The sequence below is a fragment of the Cyanistes caeruleus genome, chromosome 24 (genome assembly GCF_971803275.1).
Source record: "Cyanistes caeruleus chromosome 24, bCyaCae1.hap1.1, whole genome shotgun sequence".
Classification (NCBI taxonomy): Eukaryota; Metazoa; Chordata; class Aves; order Passeriformes; family Paridae; genus Cyanistes; species Cyanistes caeruleus.
In genome coordinates, this window is record NC_141724.1 from 3,939,288 (window position 1) to 3,965,292 (window position 26,005).

The following is a 26,005-nucleotide window of genomic DNA, read 5'->3' on the forward strand; positions in this document are numbered from 1 at the left end:
TTGCTCCTCAGCACGTGAGCCTGGGCTTCCAACTGCCCCAGCCAATGTCTTGTGAGGTGACAGCAGGAGCTCTCTGGAGCAAGCAGCTGTGAGAACAGGTGTAGGGAAAATTCCCCACTTTGCAACACGGAGCTGCCCCTTTACCCATGTAGCAGAATTCCTGCTCCTGACTCATCCCTGACACACCAGAGACCCTCCCTGGCTCTACAGCCTGACCAGGAACAACTCAGGTAATTCTTAGGGAAGGTAGAACACACACATGGAAGTACACAGAGATCCCTTACGGATGAACAGAAATCCCTGTGAGTCCCTCCATTTCTCAAACTGGGGTAGCACCAACCAGTTCCTGCCATCCCAGTGGCTTGAGTCGGCTCTTTACTGCTTTTTTGTTGGTTTGCCCTTGCTTCATACAGGACAGGAGCCTGTGTTTTTGAGAAAGGAACTTTCACAGGAACTTTATCTGGTGAAGCAGCTCAGAACATCCTGTTCCACATCAACAGGTGAGGCAGGACCCAAAACTTCACCATGGAACATGTGGAATGGGAAGGAACCCTCCCAGAGGGGTGCCAGGACCAACTCCTGGGTCTAACAGGGGCTCCCAAACATTTTCTTCCCCCCGTAGGGGCTGGATTTCCCTCCTGCCTACCACAAGCACCCTCCAACATACGGGAGCAGGGGCCATACCTGGCTCGGAGATAATCAGGCTCTGGTCAGAAGGCAGCAGGAGGAATTCCCTGCAGGTATCCAGGTCCAAGCTGGGCAGGCTTTTCTTCTGGCACAGCTCGGTGAGGATGCTGATGGCCCTGCGACAGCGGCCGTCCTCCCTGGGACCGCTCATCGCCCTCTCCTCATCCTCCGCTCCCTCTGCTCTCTAGGAAACTCAAACTAGGAGGAGAGGGTGGGCTTGGGGCTCACCACAGGAGCAGCTTCACTCCAGTTCCATCCTGCTGGTCACTCGGAGCTACCCCACGGCCGCTGCTCGGAGCCGGAGCTCCCGGCGCTCCTGGAGCCTCATTGCCTCTGAGATCACAGCTCTGTTTACTGCCAAGGCTGCTCCAGACAAAGAACCTCCTACCAAACTCAGTTTTGTGTCCTCCACACGAGACGTATTAAAGCTGCAGCCCAGATAATTCCTTTTAACCCTTTCACTGCTGCTTTCCCTCCAGGTGCAGAGTTTTCACGTCCCAACCCTGGATTTTTTAAATAAAATGAGCGGTGAAACCTCCTGGCTGAGGACAGCACTTTACCAGAGAGGAGGAACCAGAGAGCTCCCACAAACACTGCACAAACTCCTCACAATTGCCAAAGGCAGCAGAAGAAAAGCTGCAGGTTTTATTGATTTGTTTGTGCTGGTCCTAACACACCAGGCTGCAGATGGCAATAGAGATTGAGAATGCCATTCTAGTTCATAATTAGATTTTTTTCCTTTTACTTTCTGCAGGTTTTTTTTGTTGTTTTTTTTTTAAATCCCTGTTGCAATTTAGCAGGCAGGTCATGCCACGCAACAGAGCATATATTTGACAGGCAATTGTGGAGCAGGCAATTAAAATTATGTACAGCAGGATGACTTCTTGCAGCTAATGAGCATTGTGGAGAGCCATGGCTGAGGCTGCACAGGTCCCTCAGCCCCACAGCACAGCAGGGCGTGCCCAGATCGTGTTTGTGCTCCTGTTAATGACCTGCTGGAGCCCTGGAGCTGTCACAGGGGTGGCACCAGCACCTAGGACCCAACAGAGCCTGCTCCATAGCCCATTCCTAGGCTGCAGAATTCCTCCAGCTCTTCAGCTAGTGAGACACAAAGGCTCTGGGTGGCAGCTGAGGAGCACAAAGGCATTGCCCTGGAAAGCTGCATCAGGGCCCTTTTGGCCACCCTGGTCCCTCCTTGGCCAGGCCATGGCTGTCTGGACACGTCCCCAGCACATCCCTCCTGTCCCCACTTGGCACCTGTGCCTAGCGACTTCCCCGCCTAGCTCCGCTCCTCCCAAAAACTTCTGTTGCCAGGACAACGGGAGCGAAACCTTTTATTAACCCAACAACTGGTCACAACCAGAGACTTTTTAATCAGCCACCCCCCGGCCTGGCCAGGGCTCCGTGAGCTGCTGCTGTCCACAGGCTGAGTCAGAGCTGCACACAGAACTGCTGCTGAGGCTGTTTTGGCACCTGACACCAGCAGCCCCAAAACTCTGAGTTCACTGGGGAGAGCCTCAGGCACTGGAAGCTAAACCAGAGATGAAGCTCAGGTAGAGTTTGCATTATATTTAGCTGCCAAACTCCCTAAACCCACCCACTCATTTAGTTTTTAAGAAACTTGAAGCTCAAATTATGCCTCAAACCTGAGATTTGGGTCCATACAACATCTGCTTGGCTGGGGGGGAACAGCTCCTCTTCTCTGCCCCTCCCTTCACTGCCTGCCCTGGGGCATTTGTGTCCCAGAGCCCCAAAACCAAAGGATTTGTACCCAAAAGGATGCAATGAGCCCCAGGCATCATGTCATGTCTCCATCACAGCAACAGTTTCTGCCTGAGCCACCAAAACTGGCACCACGAGAGGAGTTCCTTGAACATATCAGTCTTGCATTTGAAATTTGAATTTATCTTAAAGAGATTTCAACAGACAAAAAAAACCCACCCCAGCTAAACTCTTTGAAAAAGGTTAATGCCCAATTGAGAGCTTGTAACACAGGAATCAATGATAAAATTCAATAGTTTGGGAGAAAAAAGGTTAATTTTATTACAAGGGTAATACCAAGAACTTTTACTTTTAAATTTAAAGTTACCTTGGGTCAAATATTCACCTTGATTTACATACCAGAGGATTCCAGGCTCGCTGGATACCAATAACAAAAGATCTTGCATCCACACTGTCAACAAATCAGAGCAAAAACCAGACTTTTTTTACACTTTGTACCTTTGAATTTATGTCATTAGACACTCTTTATTGTCCAGCACAGAAGGCTGGGAAAGAGCCAGGCAGCAGCTGAAAATCCAAACTCTGCTTGTCCCAAGCAGGAGCTCTGGTTCCCAGTGCTCTTCTCCCACATCCATACACACACAGCACTTGGGATACAGATTTTCCCTCCCATGTCCTGGTGAGAAGTTCCCACTTTACCCCATGGAGAAGTCAGATCTCATCCCCACCCCCTGCAACTCCCAGGGCAGCCCAGCACAGCTCCTGGGCTGGCCAGGGCTTCCTTTTCCCAGCTGCCTGAGACTGAGCTGGTACTTGGAGGCCAAACTGCTCCCCAAGCTGCGTTTGCACCTCCCAGCACAAGAAGGAGAGACAAATTTCCAAATCCCAGAGATCTAGCAGAGCTGATGGTCTCTGCAGGGGCTCAGTGCTGTTGTCTCATCCATATCCACTCCTGGCAGAGCTTTTCCCTGCAGCTGCGTACCCTTGGCAGCCAGGGAAGCATGGATGCCTCTCTCTCACAGAGCAGCATTTATCTCCTCCCTGCTCCTGTCCAGGGGCCTGGTGTCACCCTTGAGAGGCAGAGCCACAGTTAAACACAGCAGCAGAAGGGCTGGGAGTGGAGTAAACTTCGGCAGACTCCAACAGAGAAATAAATTACAGGCAGCACAGCAGCTCTTGAGCTGCCTCTGAAATAATCCCTGAGGACAAGAGCACAACATGAATGAAAACTGCAAGGAAAGAAGGAAAACTGCAGCTTGTGGCAGCTCAGTGAACAAGGCAGGGAGTGGGAAAATTCCTAAAATCCGAGAGGGGCCGAAGAGGATCATTTTCCCTGCACTAAAGCAGAAGCCAAGCACCAGAGAAAGCGTTGCACAAACCTTTGAGGAGCTGGGAGGTTTCGTAGCACGCTGCAATTGGATTAATGAGTGTGGTGAGCTCCAGACAAACCCAATGGAGGGGATTTATTTCAGGGCTGGAGCAACCTGGGCTAGTGGGAGGTGTCCCTGCCCGTGGCAGGGGCTGGAAGGGGATGAGCTCTAAATACCTTCCAACCCAAACCATTCCATGATTCCATTAATGTGTGCAGCTAAGTTGGAATCACAGATAAATTTGTCCAACTGAGACAGAACATGCTGTTCATTTAATCTGCATTAGGAGCTGCTTGAAACTGATATTTTTATTTCTTAATAATAATCAAGTCTGGAGAGGGAGCAGCAGCATTTATTTGTGCCAGCTCTATCTAATAGCATGGCATTGTTTACTTTCTCAGCTAATATAATAATTGGAAACAGCTCACAAAGGATCCAGAGCTTATTGCCAGGAAAAATGACGCGGATCTGGATCCTTTGGCAACGGCGCCGAGTCATCTGTGGATAAACATGATGTGCATTGCTGTGCCCCTCCACACACTTCTCCAGGGTGGCTGAAGGTGTGTGAACAACGGGAAATCCAAAATCTTCACCTCATTCCTGCCTGCAGGAGGAGAGCACTTTATCCTATGGAGACAGGGAGGTAGAATTAGTTGAAGTCCAATACAATTAGTTTAAAAACCAATTACTTTGTGCTAAGTATCAAATCTGCTGCACAGAGCAACAGCAGAAATATAAATGTTGGTTCCCTCCTTGTGTGTTCTCTCTTGGCTGTTCAGTCCCTGGGGAAACTTGGGGTATGGGAGGAGTTATTAAATTATAGACACTGTACTCCTGGAGAAGGGAGGGAGGGAGGGAGGGAGGGAGGGAGGGAGGGAGGGAGGGAGGGAGGGAGGGAGGGAGGGAGGGAGGGAGGGAGGGAGGGAGGGAGCATCATGCTGAATTTGTAACCTAAAATGAAAATCCCTGGACTGAGGCACGAGCACACTCTGAGATCAGGAGTTTGAAGATAAATAACACATTTCCCTTCCGGGCACAGCCTGGGAGGAAACTGCTCAGCCCAAAGGCCACAGTGGCAGGGGGTGGCAGTCCCTGCTGCCAGCTCCTGTCCTGCAGTGCCAGCAAGGTATTCTGTGCAGGGCTGGCTTTGTTGGATTCAGGGCAAGGAAATGTGGCTCCGTGTCCTGAAAAGCTCTGATTCCAGGAGGCATCTTGGAATATGCTGCACACAAAGCTGGAGCTGGAGCCAGGTGGCTTTGGAGCTGTGTGCATCCAGGCAGGTAGGGTTCCAGAGGCAGGACTACCACCAAAAGCTCTTTCCTGGTGGTGAGACTTCTGAAATACATTTTATTGACCTGGAATCTTTGCATATCCTCAAGGTTAAGAGATGGAGCCTGACTTGGCAGGGCTGGGAGCTCTAAAAAGCCATTTCTGCTCCAGCAGCATCAGATAGCTGCTGATATCAGCTGAGCTGGGCTACGGGAGGTGGAGAATGAGCTGTGCTCAAAATCATTGTCCAGAGAGCTCAGGGAGCTCTGACCTTCCACAGCTGCCTTCAACATGAGCCACAAGCTCAATAAAATGAATGAAGTGAGAGCCTGGCCTGGCTGAGGGACCTGCCCAAGGACCCAGGAAAGGGCTGGAGCTGTCAGGGGGATTTAGGTTGGATCTCAGGGAAGTTTCTTCCCCCAGAGGGTGCTGGCACTGCCCAGGCTCCCCAGGGAATGGGCACAGCCCTGAGGCTGCCAGGAGCATTTGGACACTGCTCCAGGGATGCCCAGGGTGGGATTTGGGGGTGTCTGTGCAGGGCCAGGGGTTAGATGGTCCTGGTGGATCCTTCCAGCTCAGGGGGTTCCATCATTCCACAACTTGGCATCCTGGTGCCTCTCAGGGCTGTCAGCCTGGCAAGCTGGGCTTATTTAGGACATAAATTTCAGGAAAATTATGGCAGCCAATCCCTGGAACGAGAATTAGGCTGGGATTATACCCATTTCAATTCCTCTCCCTGACTCAAACAGCTAATCCTACCTCCCCCAGGTCAGAGTGGCTGTTGTTGGTCCAGAGCTGTCAGAAGGCTCAAGCTGTCCTTTGCCTAAATGTTAATGATCAATATTAACACATCCTTTCTGAGAGTAGATGAAAAACTGTTGCTTTTAGAGTCTCATTTCAGCCTTCTGTGCCATGGACACCTCTATCAGTATCGCTGCATAATTTATTTTTAAGAGACTGCACTTTCTTTGAAGGCAAATGAAGTGTTTGTGTTAAAACCCAGAAGAGAGATCAAAATTTGTGTTTGGTTATAAAGTGCTACAGATTCCTGGGAAGCCTTTGCTCTCACATCCTCCTCACCAAGTGCAGCTCAGGGAAATAGGAGGAGCTCTTTGACATTTAATCCCAGCAGGCTCTAGGATTTCAGGGTTTCCAGAGCAGGACAAGGCTTTGGCCATTGATCCCCAGCTCCAGCAGCCATGAAATCTTGAAACATCCACACAGCATATGGCTTTATCTCAGCACCATTTCCACCAGGAAAGGTGAGGGGGTTGGAGAGAAGGCCCTGGATAAATTCCATCTGTCTGCACAGCCAGAGATTGAGCACATCCATCTGCAGCCACCTCCCAGTAACACCTGGCAGAGAGGGCAGGAGGTCCCAAGTCCAAACATTCCCCAGAATTAACCCATGCTTTAAACCATGAGTGTTTTCATGGAAATCAAAAAGCAAAATAGTTTATCCTTAATCTCAGCCCTCTGGAAGAACTCCTCTGAGTTGCTGTCTGTAATGGGAAATAAGGAGTTATAAGCTGGGGTATTTTTCCCCAGTGTGCTAACAAAGTATTTGCTGTATTCTGGTTATTTTCATCTCTCCCAGTAGAAATACAAGTAATAAAAATAGCAGTATTTTATAACAGGGAAAACAAAACCTATGGTGCACAATCGTGCCTTGGAGAGAAAACGCTGTAATGTTTTTATTTCAGGAAAATACTAACATGTGAAAAGAAACCTGAGAGCTCCTTGATTAACCTGCTCCAGAAGCCTCCAGGGAGGAGCATGGATGTGCAGGAGCTGTTTTTCCTGGGCTGGTGCTTCCCACCCAACACCCTCAAGGAGCCAAGTCTTTGACCAAGCCTCTTTATCCCTGCCTCTCCTGCTCACTCAGGCAGCTTCCAGCCCTTAGGAATGTGCTGTAGGTCACAGCTCATCCCATTCAGCCATCCCAAACCTTTCACAAGACCCACAGCCAACAATCCAAGTGTTTTTGTCTGGTTAGAGACATGTGGATCTGTGTGGAGGAGCTGTTTACACATCCAGCTCACCCTCAGAGCATCCTCTGCAGGGAGCTCCCCTGGGAGCCCAGAGCAGCATTTGCCATACTCCTATTAATAAAAAGAAAAGAGAGAAAGCCCTTGTCAATCACTTCACTACTTAATAATCTCCTTCCACAGGTGACAACAGAATCCTGAATGACAGATGTGCTGGCAATCATGTCCCCAAGGACCCTCATGGAGAAATAACCAGGTTTAGCTGAGCCATGCAGCATGTGGGCCTTTCCCAGCTTTGGTTTCTGCTGCACCCTCTTCCCCAGAGCTCCACATTCCCCAGAAGAGGGGCATCAGTCTGGGATAAGGCTGTCCTTGCCAGCTGCCCATAGGCAGAGCAGCAGAGCCCACAACAATGGAATAGTTTTGGAGGGAAGGGCCCTTAAAGCCCACCCAGAGCCACCCCTGCCATGGCAGGGACCCCCCCCACTGTCCCAGGGTGCTCCAAGTCCCATCCAGCCTGGCCTGGGATGCTGCCAGGAGAAAATGTACAGGTTGCTTTACCAAACACAAAGGTGCAGCCTACAAGGACTCACCTGGAGAAAAGGCTGGGGTGATGGGCAAAGGGAGGGTGTGGGGAGATTCTCTGTTGGGTGTTGGCTGCTCCTGCCAGCATCAGATCCCAGGGCCAAAAGAGTTCACTGGGACTTTTTTTTTTTTTTTTTTTTTTTGGTTTTTTTTTTGTTAAGCATCTTTTCTTACTGATGACATTATTTCCCAAGGCTCTAACTGATTTTGCTGAGTTCATCTGCCGAGGTGGCAGTCAGGCATCCTCCCAGCACTGCCCTCAGAACCCAGCAGCCAGGGCAGGGGACAATGGGATGGTCTTTAAGGTGCCTTCAACCCAAACCACTCTGTGAATCTGTGACCCTGAGAACTCAGGAGCAAACAGGAAAGAACTCTGTTTAGTCAAAAGGAAGAAGTAACTCATCAGCTAACTGAAGATACAGGTATTGGTTTGGATGAAGTTCTGTCATCTTACAAATATGGCCCCATAAATCACATTTCAGCCATGATTCTGCAGGCAGAAATCCTTCCTGTGAAACCACTTTCTGTGCCCATCACAAGGAAAGGCAAGGAGAAGAGAGATCCTTGGAACCACAGGGCAGGACAGTCTCTAGACCCACCAGCATAACTGAATTTCTTCCCCCAGAATTTTGTTTTCAACAGCCAGCAGCAAATAAGATGGCCTGGCACACTGATGCTTTGCTCAGGCACTGGAAGGAACTTGGCTCTGTATCTGCAGAAGAATTAGGTTGATTGTAATTGGGCAGGGGGTTAAACTGGTTTGACGTGTCCACAGTCACCCCCTGAACCAGCAGCACATGAGCACCAGCTCTCCTGCTGGGAAGGGGACAGGGGGATTCCAGCTGGGGGATGGAGGAGTTAGCAAAAACCAGGCTGAGCTCTGGACAGCTGGCTGGGAAAGAGAATCCCCAGCCAGCAGAGGAGAGGATTGAATGCTGACAGCACACTCTGATCAATCAGGTTTTCCAGGGGGCAGGAGAGCATGGCACAAGGCTGGTAAAACCAGGAACACACTGCAGCTTCACCAGGGGCCCCAGAGCACACACAGGTACCCATAGCCCCATCAGCTCTTAGAGTGAGTAATGAAGAAGAGCCAAAATGTCTCAGTATTCCCAGTTCTGGCTCTGCCTGTTCCTTAACTCATTCCAGGTGTTTTTACCCTTCCTTTCTATTCAGTGCAGGGCAGCAGGACAAGAGATGGACACAGGGAAAGTTCAGCCCACCCCACAGTCATTAACACTCTGTGCCCTGAGCTCCAGGCAGGATCAACACACCCAACATCCATTGCAGGGCCTGATTTGACACAGAAATCCGGAGCTGAGATCCCTGGCAGGCTGAGATCTGCCCTCTGCTCAGCTCAGCACCAAGGACACACAGGCCCCAGAGGAGCATCAGACCCAAGCTCCTGCCTGCAGGTGGGCTCAGAGCAATGACTGCCCTGGGCACCTGCTCTGCTCATGGAAAGGATCCCAAAGCAAAACTTTGAGAGACAGAAAGTGGCTGAGGAGCATCTCCTTCCTGGACAGGTCTCAGCAATGCAGAGAGCACCCAGAGCTACACTACATCCCTCTGGCTCAAGTGAGAAGTCCAGGAGATTTCAAATGAGAAGTTCCTTGGTGGTGTTCAGCCTGGAGGAGGCCAAGGAGGCTCCTCTGTATATAATCTGTATATAATTATTATATAATAATTAATTATATATTAATAATATATAAATATATAGAGAAGTTGTATAATAACTGCCTCATTGCAGTTACAGCTTCCTCGAGGGGGGAGGAGGAGCAGATGCTGATCTCTGCTCTCTGTGACAGGGACAGGACCTGAGGGAAGGACTGGAGCTGTCAGGGGGAGTTTAGGATGGATCTCAGTGAAGTTTCTTCCCCCAGAAGGTGCTGGCACTGCCCAGGCTCCCCCAGGGAATGGGCACTGCCCTGCCAGAGCTCCAGGAGAGTTTGGGCACTGCTCCAGGGATGCCCAGGGTGGGATTTGGGGGTGTCTGTGCAGGGCAGGGTTGGACTGGATGATCCTGGTGGGTCCCTTCCAGCTCAGGACATTCTGTGATTCTGCCCTTCGGCTCTGCCTGCTGACATGCCCATACCGAAGGTTTTTCAGAGTGAATGGTTCATTTACACTTCTCAGGGGCAGGACAAAGCCGGTGACCTCCACAGAGCCCCGTGGTGACAGCGACAGGAGGGGACGGAGCCCTCGCACGCCACCCTGCCCTCCTCCGCAGCTTTAGTGCCCCAGGGAGCTGCCAGGGACAGGGACAGGGACAGGGACAGGGACAGGGACAGGGACAGGGACAGAGACAGGGACAGGGACAGGGACAGGGGCAGGGACAGGGACACAGGGACAGGGACAGGGACAGGGACAGGGACAGGGACAGGGACAGGGACAGGGACAGGGACAGGAGCAGGGACAGGGACAGGGACAGGGACAGGGACAGGGACAGGGGCAGGGACAGGGACACAGGGACAGGGACAGGGACAGGGACAGGGACAGGGACAGGGACAGGGACAGGGACAGAGACAGGGACAGGGACAGGGACAGGGACAGGGGCAGGGACAGGGACACAGGGACAGGGACAGGGACAGGGACAGGGACAGGGACAGGGACAGGGACAGGGACAGGAGCAGGGACAGGGACAGGGACAGGGACAGGGACAGGGACAGGGGCAGGGACAGTGGCAGGGGCAGGGACAGGGACAGGGACAGGGACAGGGACAGGGACAGGGACAGGGGCAGGGAGAGGGACAGGGACAGGGACAGGGGCAGGGACAGGGACAGTGGCAGGGGCAGGGGCAGGGACAGGGACAGGGACAGGGACAGGGGCAGGGACAGGGGCAGGGACAGTGGCAGGGGCAGGGGCAGGGACAGGGGCAGGGATGGAGCTTTCCCCGTGCTCAGCTCTGCTCACACCCCCTCTGAGCCTGGCAGGGACAGAAATGGGTGACACTGAGCCCCCAGGGCCGCACATCCTACCCGGCAGATGGTGCAGAGACTCGCTCGGGGTAAATCTCTCTTCCCAAAGCTCCTTCCCAGGCATTCCACGGGCCAGGGCATCTCCGAGGGTCACAGCACAGCCCCTACCCACCTGCCAAGCCCACAGCCAAGGCTTCCTAGCCCAGGAGGAGCTGCTGCCGGCGTGAGCAGCCAGGGCTGTGTCAGCGGCACCCTCTGGTGCCGGGCCCGGGATGTTCCCAGCGCTGATTCTGCATCCGCGCAATTTTGGCAGGAGGCCGCCAAAATCCATTCCACGCCCTGCTCCCCTCCTTCAGGCAGGGGTGGGGTTGGTTATCCAGAGCTCTCCGTGCTTCCCCCCGCCCCATCTCTGAGCTATAGGCACCTTCCCAGCGCTCGCTGTGAGCTGGCTGAACCCCAGGCTGGCCCATGATCCATCCTCATTTAGGGAGCAGAATTACCCCTGAGCCAGCCCTGCTGGCTGCAAGGACTCCTTCCTCTAACACCTGCTGCAAGCAGAGAAAACAAAGAACCTACACTTGGGATTGCCTGGAGACACAAACTCCAAGAGGAAACAAAACTTCGGAATTTTGCACCTTGTTCTGCAGTGAACAGCAAAACCCCTGTCAGATCCAGGGCACGGAAAAATTCCAAAGGAATGGGGGTTCCAGTCACTTTCAGAGCTCTCTGTTTCCTGACAGGAAAGTCATCTGAAGCAAGCACACACTGCAGTGCAGATCCCATTGGTATATCCCAGCCCCATATTCCCACAGCAGTGGAAATCCTCAATAGATGTGATTTCTGAACACTTCTGAGCAATTCTTCTGCCACAAAAGGCTTTTGGTTTTGTTTCTGAAATACAAGACAAAAAAGTAAAAGACCCTCTCATGCAGGCAGTTGCTGGACGGGTTTAGGGTAGTGGTGGGGTCAGAAGCACAGAAAATGTGCCTTCATCTTTGGTGCCTGGCTCTGACAGCCAAGAGAGCTCCGAGTTTCACATAACACCATGGAGACAGCTTTTAAAGTAGAGAAACTGGGAATGTGGGTGTGTAGGTTAAATAGGGTTTTCTTAAGTCACTGGGTGAGAAAGTTAGAGTTTAAGGTTTAAGGTGTTTTAGAAAGTAAGAGACAATATGGAGGATTCAGGGCGTTGTCCCTTTCTCCTTCTTCCTTCTTCATCTTCTTCTTCTAAGGGTTTTTGGGTAATAATGAGTGATTGGACAAAGAAATCTGCAGTGCAGCACACAGGTGTCATTGGGTCACTAAGAAAAATAACTTACTTGGCATTTGTTAATTGGACAAAGAGACACATAAAGGAATTTGAAGAAGTTCTTCGTTAGCCACTTTGCACCTCTCTATCTTAGTCTATGCAGCTCCTTGTACTCTGTATATATGAAATATAGATAAGGAAAGAATAAACAACCAAGCTTGAACAGGAGAAAACAGCCTCTGTCTCGTCACTCTCAGTCCTGGGGAAAAGAAAAGAACCCAGCCACACACCAGTGTCACACCCTGACAGGGTGGCTCATCCTGCCCAGCCCCAGAGCCTGGGCCCTGAGGGAGGGCAGGGGCTGAGCTGCACCAACAGCAGCAAGCTCTGCCCCTGGGCAGTGCTGGGGCTGCAAAAAGGGCCAGTCAGCACATCACAGAATCCCCAGATTGTTTGGTTTTGAAGAAACCTTAAAGCTCCTCTCACTGCACCCCCTGCCATGGGCAGGGACACCTTCCACTGTCCCAGGCTGCCCCAAGGCCTGTTCAGCCTGGCCTGGAACACTTCCAGGGATGGAAGATGAATGTCAGTGGAGAATGAAGCAGCTGATACAGCCCTGCACCCCCTGCCTGCTCCTCAGTGAGGAGGCCCCAGCACCCTGAGCCACTGTGACCCAACTTTGTGCCATCTGCTTGCTGAAGTTCTGTGCTGAACATGCTCATCTCTGATGTGTTAATGAGAGGAGCAGGGATTTGTATCCCTGGTTTTAAACCCTGCTAATTTAGCAAACATTACCCTAAGCATTATCCCAGGTGGGATCAGCCAGCGCGGTGCTGCAGCCCCTGGGAAGCAGGGGAGAGTGATTTGGCAAAGAGCAGTTTGCTCAGCCTTAAAGTACTTTGTTCTGCTCAATCTGCTCCAGCAGCACTGAGCAAAGGACACGGGAACAGTCAGGAGTGCAGTTCAGCCCCTGTGAACCTGTTCAGGCACTGGAGTGACCCAGAGCTCACATGGGGAGGGAGGTTAATGAGGGGAAGGAAGGCCAGTGCTCTGGGGAAGATCCAGACTGACATCTCAAACATCAGAACTCCAAAATCATCTGTGTCCACAGAGATATCCACAGCCCTGGAAGTGTCAGAGGCCAGGTAAGATGGGCTTGAAGCAACCTTGGATACTGGAAGGTGTTGCTGCCATGGCAGGGGTGGAACTGGATGAGTTTAAAGTTTCTTCCAACCCAAACCATTCTGGGATTCTGTAATAAATGTGAATTCTACAATGGCAGCAAGGGGTTGAACAGTTTAGCAGCCATTTCTAATCCTTGGTAAGATTTTGGGATGGGATTTTTCACTCTGGGCTGAAATGAATGTTGGCAACTGAAGTGCAGCATGGTGTGATGGGGTGAACAGCTCAGTGTCACCAGAGCCAGCCAGGAGAATTAATTAAAGCCAGGAGAATGAAACCCAGGGCGTTAAGAGAAAGAAAATCCAAGCAAGCCTGAGCAGAGTCAGACACAGGAGCTGCAAATGCCAAGTGCCAGCCCAGCTACAAAGGCCAGCAGCAACCAAAGATGGTCTGGGGGAGCTGAGAGTGCCGGGACACAGCCAGGCAGCATCTGGCAAAAAGAAAAAAAAAGCCCCTCCAAGAGCTCCTCACTGCTCCTCTGCTGGCTGTAGGGGAGGCAGAGAGGGGCACTCAGGCACCCAGGACACCCAGAGCACTCAGAGCACCCAAAGCACTCGAGCACTCAGAGCACTGAGGACACCCACAGCATTCAGGGCACAAAGAGCACCCAGAGCATTTGGCACTCAGAGCACCCACAGAGCGCTGCAGAGCTGGGGCTGGACCTGCAGTGGTTCAGGTGTAACTCACCTGTTCCACCGTGCAGGGAGCAGAGCAGCAGTGAGTGCAGCTGCTTTCTGTTTTAGGGGAACAGAAGCTCCAGTGAAGCTCACTGAAGCTTTCCCTAGAACACAGCTCTCATCAAGGAGCCTCTGTGACACTCAGCCACCACAGGCACTTAAGGAATAAACAAAGAGGATGAGAAAAATTTGGGTTTGTTATGAGCCATAGCCTGAAGGGAGCTACTGGTAGGGAACAGACCTGCCTGGATCAGAACCTTCACCTGGGGTTTGGGAGTTCAGACACCCCCAGGCTGGGAGGCATTCCAGGTTCCCAGAGCTCTCCCTCACTGGCTGCAGAGAAATTATTCCAAGGGAATTTTAGCTGAGGTGCAAACTCACTCCCCTTCCTTTCTCAGGTCTGTGCTCAGCTGGGCACTGCAGGAGCTGCAGCCATTCCACAAGTCCAAAACCTGCCAGACAAGTCCCTGCAGAGCTGGGACTGAGCTGGGCCACAGCCCAGGATCTGCAGAGCTCAGTTCTGCCTCTGCCTTCCCAAGCAGGAAATTCAGGACACTGCTCCAAAAATGGGATTTACCAGTGGTGGGGAGCAGCACAGCCACCGAACTGCAGCCCCAGGCTGAGGGAACAAAGAGAATTCCAGGTCTGCAGCTTTTTCATTGCATGCAAAAGGTCCAGAGACCTCCAAACCCTCATGTTTCACGTAGCAAAGGACAAGGGACAGTCAGGTGTAGATAAATATGACAAATCATTTTCTGCAGCCTCAGCTGGGCTCACCTGGGCTCCTACAGCCTAAATTTCACCCCATTTCCACACTGCAGGTGTTGTCAGGAAAAGTTTTTTGACAGGTGTGGCTCCATATCTGATGATGTGCAAGAAAGAAACTCAAATTGAAAGAATGATTTTTCTAATTTAATAGAAATAACCAACCAAAATGAGTTCCAAACAATGCTTTAAACTGAGCTAATACAACTTCTACGGCACATTCCAGAGCACTTAACAAGAAATATTTACAGGCAGCTAAAGTATTAAATAACCAGGGAAAGAAAATCTCCTGTTTTTTAATTACACACCAGCAAAAGAACACAGGAACAGAACAATTAGAAATGATAACTTTTTTAAAAAAAGGTAAAATAGGATGATTCAAATACAATATCACAGAAACAGCACTTGGGTTTTTTTGAAGAATCATATTAAAAGATGAGGCCAGTTTATTATGTGCAAAATGACCCAGCTCTAGTACTGGAAGCAGGAAATAATCGAAGAACCAAAGAATGTCATGATTTAACCCTTCCAGGAGAATGTTTACATGTAAAACAAGTTTAGCACTGCACAAGTCTGTATAGGATTATTTACATCTGCCCTGGTGTTCTGAGCCTAAAAATCCCCCACTGCAGGTGAGCACAGATGTGCCAGGGGAGCTTGCTCCAGACTGAATCCTGCCAAAATCCAGCTTGCAAAATATTCCAGTACCTCTCTTTGTAGAAATCCCATAAATTCTAAAGCCAGCAGCCTCGAGCTGTGATTTCACTCAACAGAAAAGGCCCAAACTGCATTTTGTACATTTTATAGTCCACTTATAATAAAGATTCCAAATTAACTGCAATTTTGGAAAGCTGATTTGATCCTGACACATTAGAAAGCACAGAAAAAAGGATCCCCATAAGCCAAGTGGAAGTAGATGGAAGAGTTACTGCACACATGCTTGGAGAAGACAAAACAAATCACCACACCCAAAAGGTACAATCTATATGTGCCAGCTGTGTAAACCGTGGCATTCACATTTTTATTTTAAAAAAAGTACCTCCATTATTTGCTCAGCTACTTCTTAAAAAAATATGTAACTTTCCCCAGTTTTTTAAAATAAAATGCCACCATCTATATTGTCAGGAGCTGCTGCACACTTTGTTTTTAGAAGCTAGGCTTGGTGATTTACATACAAACTTCCCTATAAAATTCGTTATCCAAAGGAAAGGATTCCTGTCATGCTGATAGGCAGCTGACAAAGCAGTTTTATTGCTTTTTTTCAGAGGAAGTGAGAAAAACAAGGAGAAGCCAACTGGGAAATGCCAATTCCCAGTACACGACACACACAGCTTCAAAATACTGTTGCAATAACCTAAACTTTTCCTGGTCAGCCAAAACCAGGTGATAAAACCAAATTTGGGCTCACTTTAAGGACTTTTCCAGTAGCTTGAAATGTTTGATGCAGATAAAGAGTGTCACAGTGAAGTGTCAGACCCCACACAGAGGAACAACCTCTCCACACTTAACTGAGCATTTCTGTTTGCAGAAATTGGGAAAAGCCCCTTTTTTAGGATAATAACTCTGCCTTACTGTGCTCTAGACCATTTAATTCCAGGGCACAGCTAAATAAAAGGCCTGAGCCCATTTAGCTGTTGAATTCCCACTCATCACCAGGAATTCCATGGCAGGACGTGCTGAGGTCATAGAGCACGGAATTCTGCACTCTCATTTCAAAAGCAAATTGCATTTTCCTTCTTCGGATTAACTTAAAATTTATGGGGCAACAAGAAGTTCTCAGCCAAAATGGAGACACAAATTTTTGGGGGTATTTTAAGTGAGAGCAGAGCTGCACCAAGTGCCAGATTCCTCCTGCCACCCCATGGGATCAGTTTTACAGGAATTCCTGATGTCAGCTGTGCCCAGGTAAAATCCTCAAACATTGCACATGAGGTGCCCAGAGAATTAGTGGCTCATTAATACAAACCCAGTAATTTGCTCCTGAATGAGCTCCAAACAGTGAGGCACCAAAAATTGTTTCTACTGAACAAACTCTTCCCAGTTCTGTGATGAACAACCAGACTACAAGATCAGAGATCAGCAGAGTTTATCTATCCTTTGAAATAATTTCAAATAGAACTTTGCTGCTTTCCAAACAATCACTGAATTGCTGCTTTGGGAATTCAAAAACAAAGGGGAAGATGAAGAAGAGAATATTTTTTTTTTTCTTGTATAAAAGAAACACTTGAGATTTCTTGCACACATTCAAAATTCCACATATTCCTACTGAGCACTGGGGAATGGATGGGAGGAGCAGTTCTGGAGGCTCAGTGGGGTCTGTGCAAGGGAAGAACTTGGCCTCAGCAGGGTCCAGCCCAGCTCACTCCTGGTATGCAGAAGATGCTGAGCATGAGCTGGACAAGTTCTGTACCTGGAGTAGAGTTGGAGAGGCTACCTCAAAGGAAAGGCTGTCCCAAAACACTGGGAACTGCTCTGGGGTCTGGGTGGGGAGCAGGGGGTCCTGTTCCTGCAGCAGCTGGGGGGCATGACCCTCCCTGGAGGGTTTGGGGTGAGTCCTTCCCACTGAGCTGGGATCCCCTGAGCTCCATCTGGGATCCCCCCACCATGTCCATCCCATGCTCTAGCTCATCCCCAAGGATCTGCAGGATCCAATCCCCACCTGCTGCCCAGGGAATAGCTCAACAGGCGAGGCCTGAAGGTACCAATAATGCCATAAAAACAGGAGCCCCGAGTGAAGAGAGTTCACAGAATCTTATTTTCATGATAATTTTAATAATATTCCTTTTGCAAAATGAAGCTGAGAAACTAGAAATGCATAAATAGGCAATACACAGAGCCATGAAATGATCCCTTGTCACTACCAGTGTCCTATTCACACGTCAGCCTTTCCACAGGCAAAGTTGTTGCTCTTTGTCAATTGAATATGTTGAAGTGGAATTGATTTTCCTTTCACATACAAACTGGCAAAAAATAAACTTAAAACAGCACTGTTAATGTCTGAGAAATTAAAAAAAGAAAAAGCAAACCAGTTTTGAGTTTGAAGTGTAACATTTGAGTAAAGAAATGAGTTGGAAGTTACAAACATCTTCAGTCCCCTCATTTATTGCAAGAGGGAGAATCCCAAGGTACACAGACCTGGTTCTTATAAAAGAAACCAAATCTGCAGTGATTTGCATAAAAACTGCTGAGAGCATTTCTCAATTTGATATTGTGCTAAAACAGTTCTCTTTACCAGGATGGTAAAGCGTGTACAGTGTCACAGGAATTGCTATGCTGAGTACACCAAACCCCCAGGGATCTCTCCAAGAATTGCTGGATCCACACAAATTCTGGCAAATTGAGATTCTGCCATCTCGAGTTCATTGATTACCTGAATCCTTCAACTTCCTTTAACAAGATCAATATGAAGGCCAGAAATTGTATTTATTTCTAGTACTGACTTGTGTCAGTAAAGAAAACAACTTCTCGAGCTGTAACTCCTTGTGATTCCATGATTTCTAACCAGGAATGCTGGGATGGAGCAGTGCAAGGGAAGACACTGCAGAGGTGCCTCAGGGGGTAGAGGGAACTGGGAAATTGTTCTGTTCTCACTCTTTGAGCAGAAACCACTCAAGGCCAAACCCTGTGCAAGTGCTTTGTTCAATGGATGGACAGGCAACCCAAACTCAGACTGATTCCAATCTTCCTGCACATTTCCCTCACAAGCTGCTTCTGAAGAAAGTTCTGAGAAGTACTCTAAGAAAAATAAGACAGAACCTCAAAATGAATGCAATGTTAGAAATAGCATATATTACAAATCTTTTCTTGATAGGAACAATCAATAAGAATACATATTAGCTTAAAAACAGTTCAGCAAATGTTGCTGACCTGCAAGAAATCTCAATTCACTATTTACAAATAAGACAAAGTGAATACAGGAAATTTTACACATTTGGTAGTTAATACGTTATTGTTTGCCAAGTGGTCTATTAGAAACTGATATTTAGGAAGACTGGAAAAACACCCCAACCAGTTATTACCTCTTCAGTCTATATTTTAAGTACAGAAAACTAGAGAATGAATACTGGAGAGAACATTCTGCCTCGTCAGGGGGTCAGGGACAGATGACAACAGTGAGACTTCTGCCATGGATGCCATTAAAATGTTCTGGGTACAGGACTTTAATGAATACACCTTGTCCTACTGAAAGGGATTGGAGCCACCAGCTTAGCCTTTCATCTGCCAAAACCTCACACTCCTGCACTTGCCCATTCAGAACAGTTTAATGATTTTTCTTTCTTTTTCCTTTCGCTCTACATAAAATGGAGTAAAGAAAGCAAAATGGCAACAGTTGGATCGACACAGAAGATCAGTTATTCACAATCCTGCTTCAGTGAGATGATCAAAGCAACGACCAACACACACTTGGGTGGACACAGAGGGGATTTCAGGAGCTCTGCTCACAGTTTACACTGCAGTGTAATACAAGATACAGTCACTGAGTGGGTCCAGTCCTGCAGATCGTGTCACTACACAGTCTTATCTGTGCACGGAACATCTCCTACCAAATCTGCTTCTCTTCAACGTTCCTCCACCTCTGTCTGTGAGACCAGGATGAGTGTGTCCTCTCCATCAGGAAAAGAAAGAATATAGCAAGAAATAGAGGAAAAAAAAATACAAACCACCAAAAATTTACAATACAGGTTTTTTTTCCCCTTTTGATGCGAATGTTTTTCTGTACAAGTGTTGTTTGTTATCTAATACTGTTTAAAAAGCTACCAGCTTCTTCAAGATGGCCACTGTAGGCATGATAATATTCCAGAAACACTTAAATAACAGTTTTTACAATAAATTTTAGGTCCATATCATTAGATTACTTTATATGCACTGGTCTCTCATCTGATTTTAGGCGTTTTCTACGTGGTTGTATAAAATCTTCATCGGAGTCCTCAGTTATTTCACCATCATCCTCTTCCTGCTCAAATTCAGGCAAAGGCTGGAAGGTCCTGTCTGAGTAGATCTCTGTAAGTTTATCTTCAAAGTACAATGCAACTGCCTTCCCTGCCTGTGCTACTTCTGAATCAGCCTGTGGATGAAAGAAGACAGGAATATTCACCTGTTGGAAATGCACATCCCTTCACCAAGTGTGCATGGTCTGAAACGCTTACCTTCAAATTAATCTCTTGTGTTTCTGCATAAACTTGAACAACTTTCATCATCTAAAAAGGATACCAGAGTCAAAAAAAATGAAATTATAATCCTTTCTAAAGTTACGAGATTGCATAGGATTGGATGACTAAAGTCAGCCATAACAACAACACAGTTTGTTATGGTTTGTTAGCTTTAGCTCCCAAACTTAAGCAGCAGGTTTAAAACAGTCTTAGGTGGTAAATAAACCTTCAACAAAACACACAACTTTTGTACAAGTGGCTCCCAGCCGTTTGCTACTCATCACTGCTTTCTTCAGGATAAATTGGAGTTGCCTGGACATGATTGTGGGAAAGTCTCCTTTGGAGGGAAGAGCTCCAGGAGATCGCTTTCCTGGGGATTTCCCCACTTGGATTTCTGCTTTGGAAAAGCATTTGGCTTAGAGGAACTCAACATGATGCTGCTGTGAGAGGTCAGTGACTCAACTTTTGCCATGAGCCAGGCAAGCTGAAACACGTTTTATTTCTTTTTTAAAAAAGTAAGAAAAAAATCACCACATCCTTCAGTCCTTCCTCCCTTGTTCTACTCTGGTCTCTAAGAGCTGCAGCATGCTTTCCTCTACAGTGGAAGCTTCACTAATTCCCTTGATTGAGAAGTTCACATAATTACCTCATGAACTTCCCTTAATGCAGGGACATGAAGGAGTCGGGGTTGTCAAAGTCCCAAATGCTTCTGAGCAGCTCCAGCACCACATCACTGACCCTGATTTTTCCTAGTTTGGTTTTAATTGTAGCTTTGTGCAGTACCTTCAGTTTCCTTCTGCACAGGGCCAGAAATGCAGCCCAAACACTGCAAGTTCAGGTTACATTTTAAGAAATAAGAAATATTGGCTGCATTTCTAAGGTCAGAAGAAAGTCATTCCCTGTCATCCTTGCTTTAAAGCATTTCAAAGACCAGGAACCCTCTTAGCTCCTTACTCAGTTTCAGCATAGTATCACCTTTTTTTCTGATATTTAAATATTTTTTTCCATTGCTCCACAAGCAGTAACATTCAGGTCATTTACCTCCCCAAGTCACATTTCAAGTGTACAGGATATTTCATTATCAGATGGGATCATTGTAAAATTAGTAAAAAATATGACCCCATACCCAAGTTATCCACTGAAAACTGATTTTTGTGAGAGCCCAGCTACCAAGGAGTTCAAGCAGGAAGGTTAGAAGCCATAATTGCCACAAAGCTTTGTTGGATTCAGCCTGTGTGAGGAACTAAAACCAGAATAACTTCAAAAAGACAGATTTCTCCTCAGTAGAGGAAATTTCTCAACAGATTCCACCATGTTCCACAAGTGTAAAACAATTACCTGGGCAACTTGAGACACTTTTAAGTACTCTTGGTTGTCTTTATGGCACTTCCTGAGAACTTCTGCAATCAAACTGATGCACAGTAACCAGATCACCCTGCTCTTCACTCACAGACACCACTGAATGCATGTTACAAGTTCCCTCTGCTCTCCCAATTTAGCTAAAAATGAGAAGTAATTCTGTAATTGCCTTGAGTTTTGTTTGGTTTTTAAGTGTCTGATTCAGCATCTGCTCCAAAAGCAGAAGTTACAGCTGAAAGCAGAGCCTTTCCTGGGAGAAGCTGCACAATCAGGTTGAAATAAATCTTCATCTAAAATTACAAATGGTGTTTAGATTGGAAGTTAACATACTTCATTAAACCTTTCACAGTTCTTGAAGATCAACCGGACATCAGCCACAAAGTCCTCGGGGGTCTGGTAGTGTTGGGAATGCTTCTTCTGCAGTTTCTTCTTCACCGTGGATAAATCCATTGGTTTCTTTATGATTTTATAGTAGTTTGGTATCTGTAAAAATCCAACAGTGATTTATCACTGAATGGCTACAGACTTCACAGCTGAATTTCTACACTGAAAGTATCAATCCCTTAATCTCATCACATATTTCAGGCATGTTCAGCAAAGCAGAACAATTTCCCTCCCTCAAACTGTTTAAAAAGTTATTTGTAAGAATATGGTGTGACAGGACAAGAAGGATTTGGTTTAAATTGAAGGAGGGTAGATTTAGATTGGATATTGGGGAGAAATTCTTCCCTGTCAGGGTGGGGATGCCCTGGCACAGGTGCCCAGAGCAGCTGGGGCTGCCCCTGGATCCCTGGGAGTGCCCAAGGTCAGGTTGGATGGGGCTTGGAGCAGCCTGGGACAGTGGGAGGTGTCCCTGCCCATGGCAGGGGTGGCACTGGATGAGCTTTAAGGTCCTTTCCAACCCAAACCACTCAGGGATTCTTTCTAACCTTCAGTGTCTCTCACAGTACAGCAAAGCTTTGCATTACAGTTACTCCTCTTACAGCTGAAAACACAAGAGGCAAAGCAGCTTCTTCCCTCCTCTCATTCAAAAGTTTGTCCGAAAAGAAACAAAAAGCTCTCCTAAAGCATTTTGAATTTCATGGGTATCCTGAGACATCTTGTTCCAATTCAATAACTGCTAATTGGAATTATTTTTAAATACCTTTTTTTTGACACTGGGAGTGAAGCATCTGCCTGGAGCAGCTCCAGAATCAGCTGCTCTCCCTCTCAGACCCATGAAATGCTGGATGACTGACAGAACTTTTTGACTCAAGGTAGACAAGCTCCTGTGAAAGCAGTCAGTTCCTTCCCAAATTCAGCTCCAGACTCTCAGGGTTATACCAAATATAAACCACAAGCTGTTTTGCAGGAGACTCACCGAGGCTGGGACTGGCTCTTGGAACTCAATGCTCAGCTCGTGGCAGTACAGGTAAAGCAGGAGGCGTTCACATTTCTTATAAAGAAATAAACAGGGTCAGAGTAATATTCTTAATTAAACCCTGTCCCAGAAATTCATACCACTCTACTTTAAATAGGTTTTTACTTTAACAGCTTAGTACTAGAAAATTATAATGCAACCCCCTCAATTTAATTAAAAAAAGGTAAAGTTTTTGGGAGGGCAAAGTTGAGAGGCAGAACCCTATTTACTGTTCACAAATTTCCTCTGTTTTATCCCTCCTAACCAAAAGCTTAGGGCTGAAGTCAAGCATGGAGAGACATGCTAATATACTGCAAATTAAAAAATTAAATATCAACTAAAAAAACCACTTTTACTGCTTTTGTCCAAAAACAACCACATGTAACAGAAAGGGACTGAGCTGCAGACTTCTCTCTTCCCCACAAGACAAAATTGAACAATCTGAAAGCAGAGCCAGAGTGTTTCTATAAATTCCCCTGTTGAAATAATTTTCCTTGCTTTGCTTGTAATTTCTTTGGAAGAATTTGATTTGATAATGCTCTTAACACTACACAGTGTTAAAAATAAAAAAAACAGCTAAAACTTAAAACTAATTTTGATTGTCAAGGTCACTGAAATTCCCCAAGAATGCACTTGAATACTGCCTCTCACAGAATGCACATCAACACACCAAGCTCACACAAATATTTTATGAGGGTGACACCAATGCTAAATGCAAAGGACTTTTCATTAAGTGCATGTTAAATGATGCTTTCAAATACAGAATTTGTGTTAATGCTAAATTTTAGCTCCTAAGTGACTACAGTCCCAATGAACCAGGGCACTCCCACAGTCACCAACACCTAGAGATGTGGCCACAGCAGGAAAAAATCTCATTAATCATCTCGAGTTGTTTTGCAAAGCCATAACTACATTTAATTTGCTTCAGCCAAAACAAAACCATCTCCAGTCAGTGGGGGGTAGCTGATGTAAGAAAGCACTTTTTCCTGGGAAGCAAATTCCTGCAGACTCACCCTTTGGTCCACAGGACTCAGGCCTTGTGCTGTCTTCCCCTTCTTGCTGTGCTGGGAATTGTCACAATCATACTCCACTTCAGGTTTGCTCAGGTCTCTGCAGAATGTACATATCCACTCTCCACTAAAGAGAAAAACACAATTATTCCAGACATCCAGGGATAAATTCTCATCAGTGATGACTATAAGTAGTTTTTATTCACTCTTAAAGATTCACATTCTACTGCAGTAAAAACGTGGACACCCAAAGCTAAGGAATGACCCTTAATGCTCACAAGAATTCTCTCAGTCAATGCCATTTTTCCTGCCCTCTTATGATGCCTTAATACCTCATAACACCTTTCTCACCTTGCCTTAAAATTAATTTCACACAAGAGAATCGCATTGGGAGACCTTACACAAACTACAGATGAACACCACAGGATTCTGTTATCAGATAAACACAGATCAGCTACACACAAACGACTTAGACAAGGCTTTGGGAATGTCATATTTCTGTAGTATAAGAAACCACCCAGAACAAGCTGATTTTGGAGGAAACACCAGTTTAGGTTCTGTGCACAATCTCAGCCCACACGGCGACACTGCTGCTGGTACCTGGGGAAGCTGAGGAGTGTGGGGACGTGACAGGTGAGGTGGAACACCTTGGGGCACTTCTCACAGCACAGCAGGTCCCCCCCGTTCTGGCACACAGCACACCAGTCCTCATTGGGGTCGTCATCCTTGTTATTCCCTTCTCCTGCCACTCGGGCCGAGCGGTGCATGAGGCTCCGCACCGGTGATTTCCCGTTCACCAGACTGTGCCCAGACTGTTTGCAGCTCTCACTCAGATCTGCTGGCTCTGTCTTCACGTGGTTTTCCAGGCTTCCCAAAGCTTCCAGTTCACTCTCCAGGTGTAAGTTAGTGGACAGTGGTGGTGTCAAGCTGCTCTCGGGGCTGCTGAGCTGGAATGAAAGTAGCACACTGAAAATCAGAGTTGATTTTACGGCAGCATCTTTCTGCCTGTGGTGGAATTCAAAAGCCTCCCACCATTCAAAGGTACCATGCTCATATCCCCAAAAAAACCACTGGAAAACATGAAGAAGAGCTGAGTTGCACACAGTAAAGAAAACTGCTTTTTCACATGTCCTTTCTTAGAAGAACACACTCATTTCTTCTGATACAGAAGATGAGAAATGCTACAAGCCAAACACACTAAGTCATTAAAAGCTGTTAATGGCAACTTCATTGTCACTAGGAAAAATCCTCAACTCCAGCTCCCTGCACACAATCCTGGTCAATCAAGCATCATTGGGAAACACTGAAAAATAGTAATTTGCTAATTATTTAATTTATACTTTGGTCTAAGAACTTCTGACTGACTGGAGGTTTTCTGAATGCAATTACCTATGTGGAAATGTCCACTATCAATGGGTGACTCACAGCTTTTATTAATTAGGGACTAAAAGCAGCAAATACACTCTATAACACTTCATTTTAATAAGTAAAGATAAAATTTACATTACAGACCATCCTGTGCCTGGCAGAGCATTACCAGGAAGACAATATGTCTTAGAACGAAGCTTTAGAGTAAAAATGCTTTTTTTTTTTCTTTTCTTTTCCAAATTCTTAAACATGCAGCCAGGAAAACCACAACACACTGGGCACAAACTAACTTTACCATGCAAGCACTTCTTCTGCCATCCTCTGTTTTTTCCTGCTTTACTGTTCCTGAGAAACTGCAGATCTCTTCCTCTGTGCCTGGCTCTTGCTTTACTTTCACTTGGTCAGCCTTGAAGCCGATGCCAGTTTTGTCAGCAGTCCTGCCTGAGGAGCCACAGCTGCAAAGACATCAGCATATCATGAGATAAATAAGAGGATAAATCAACAGGGCAAAGAAATTTAGGTAACCTTTCTCAAGAGAAAGGCAAAGGGTGTTAGAACATTTACAACAGCTCCAGTTTACAAGATACAGAAGAATCATAGCACAGGGAAAAAAAATTAAAAATATAAATCTTCACATAAGCGTTCTTCCATTACTCCATCACAGTTATGGCAAAGCACAATTTGCCAACTGCCAATTCCTTTTTGGAATTCTTCATGTCTGACTTTTTTTAGCCTGACAGTGTTAATGTGACACTCACCTTCCTCTGCTGCCTGTGCTGGAGGTGCTGGGGGGCCTCACGGGAGTGTGGGAGTTGGATAAACCTGCAAAGAAGCAGCAGAGAAGCTGATTTGGTACAAGTTTACAATTCACTGACTAATGCTGAGTAATCCCAGAAGTGTTGCAGGAATATCCTAATTTACTAAGTCACCTAAGGCAGCTGTTCTTTCAGTCTTTTGATCACAACAAATCTAGCACATCACACTAAATAAAAATGTGACAACAGTTCTTAGAGTCCAAATAATTATTTCACCTAATCCAAACAGTGCTAAACCCTTCAGACCATTATATCCTCAAATTTTATGCACTGAGAGCCACCAATAAAGTCAAAAAAGCAGCCTCTGCACGGTTTGCAGGCAGGTTTTGAGAAACACAGGAAGCCCCACTGCTGCATCCATTCATTTACAAGATCTTACAAGTCTTGTAGAGAAAACCAAGAGAAACATCAAGTCCCAGAATGGTTTGGGTTGGAAGGGACCTTAAAAATCACCCAGTGCCAGCATCTACCATGGCAGGGATACCTCCCATC

At 47.0% G+C, this 26,005-nt stretch overlaps 2 protein-coding genes across 10 annotated transcripts in view; both read right to left on the reverse strand.

Moving 5' to 3' along the window:
• The window catches only part of SYT6 (synaptotagmin 6), a 46,411-nt gene extending 35,655 nt beyond the window's left edge, over positions 1-10,756 (reverse strand). Inside the window, exon 1 of one of the 2 annotated variants that reach the window (XM_086861841.1) lies at positions 10,600-10,756. In XM_086861841.1, coding sequence (XP_086717967.1) covers positions 10,600-10,663 — 64 coding nt within the window. In that variant the 5' untranslated portion in view covers positions 10,664-10,756. Of the gene's footprint in view, positions 1-684; positions 1,083-10,599 lie in introns of those variants that run through there. The other variant, XM_086861840.1, reaches the window with a different exon arrangement.
• A 6,408-nt stretch (positions 10,757-17,164) lies between these two features.
• TRIM33 (tripartite motif containing 33) overlaps positions 17,165-26,005 on the reverse strand; it is a 36,741-nt gene continuing 27,900 nt past the window's right edge. For 4 of the 8 annotated variants that reach the window (XM_086862186.1, XM_086862183.1, XM_023942280.2 and 1 more), the window contains 8 exons: positions 25,457-25,520; positions 24,994-25,153; positions 23,931-24,277; positions 23,334-23,457; positions 22,282-22,356; positions 21,252-21,404; positions 19,560-19,610; positions 17,165-19,477 (listed from right to left, as the gene is read on the reverse strand). In XM_086862186.1, coding sequence (XP_086718312.1) covers positions 19,265-19,477; positions 19,560-19,610; positions 21,252-21,404; positions 22,282-22,356; positions 23,334-23,457; positions 23,931-24,277; positions 24,994-25,153; positions 25,457-25,520 — 1,187 coding nt within the window. In that variant the 3' untranslated portion in view covers positions 17,165-19,264. The remainder of the gene's footprint in view (positions 19,478-19,559; positions 19,611-21,251; positions 21,405-22,281; positions 22,357-23,333; positions 23,458-23,930; positions 24,278-24,993; positions 25,154-25,456; positions 25,521-26,005) is intronic. The other 4 variants (XM_086862184.1, XM_086862182.1, XM_086862185.1 and 1 more) reach the window with 1 other exon arrangement.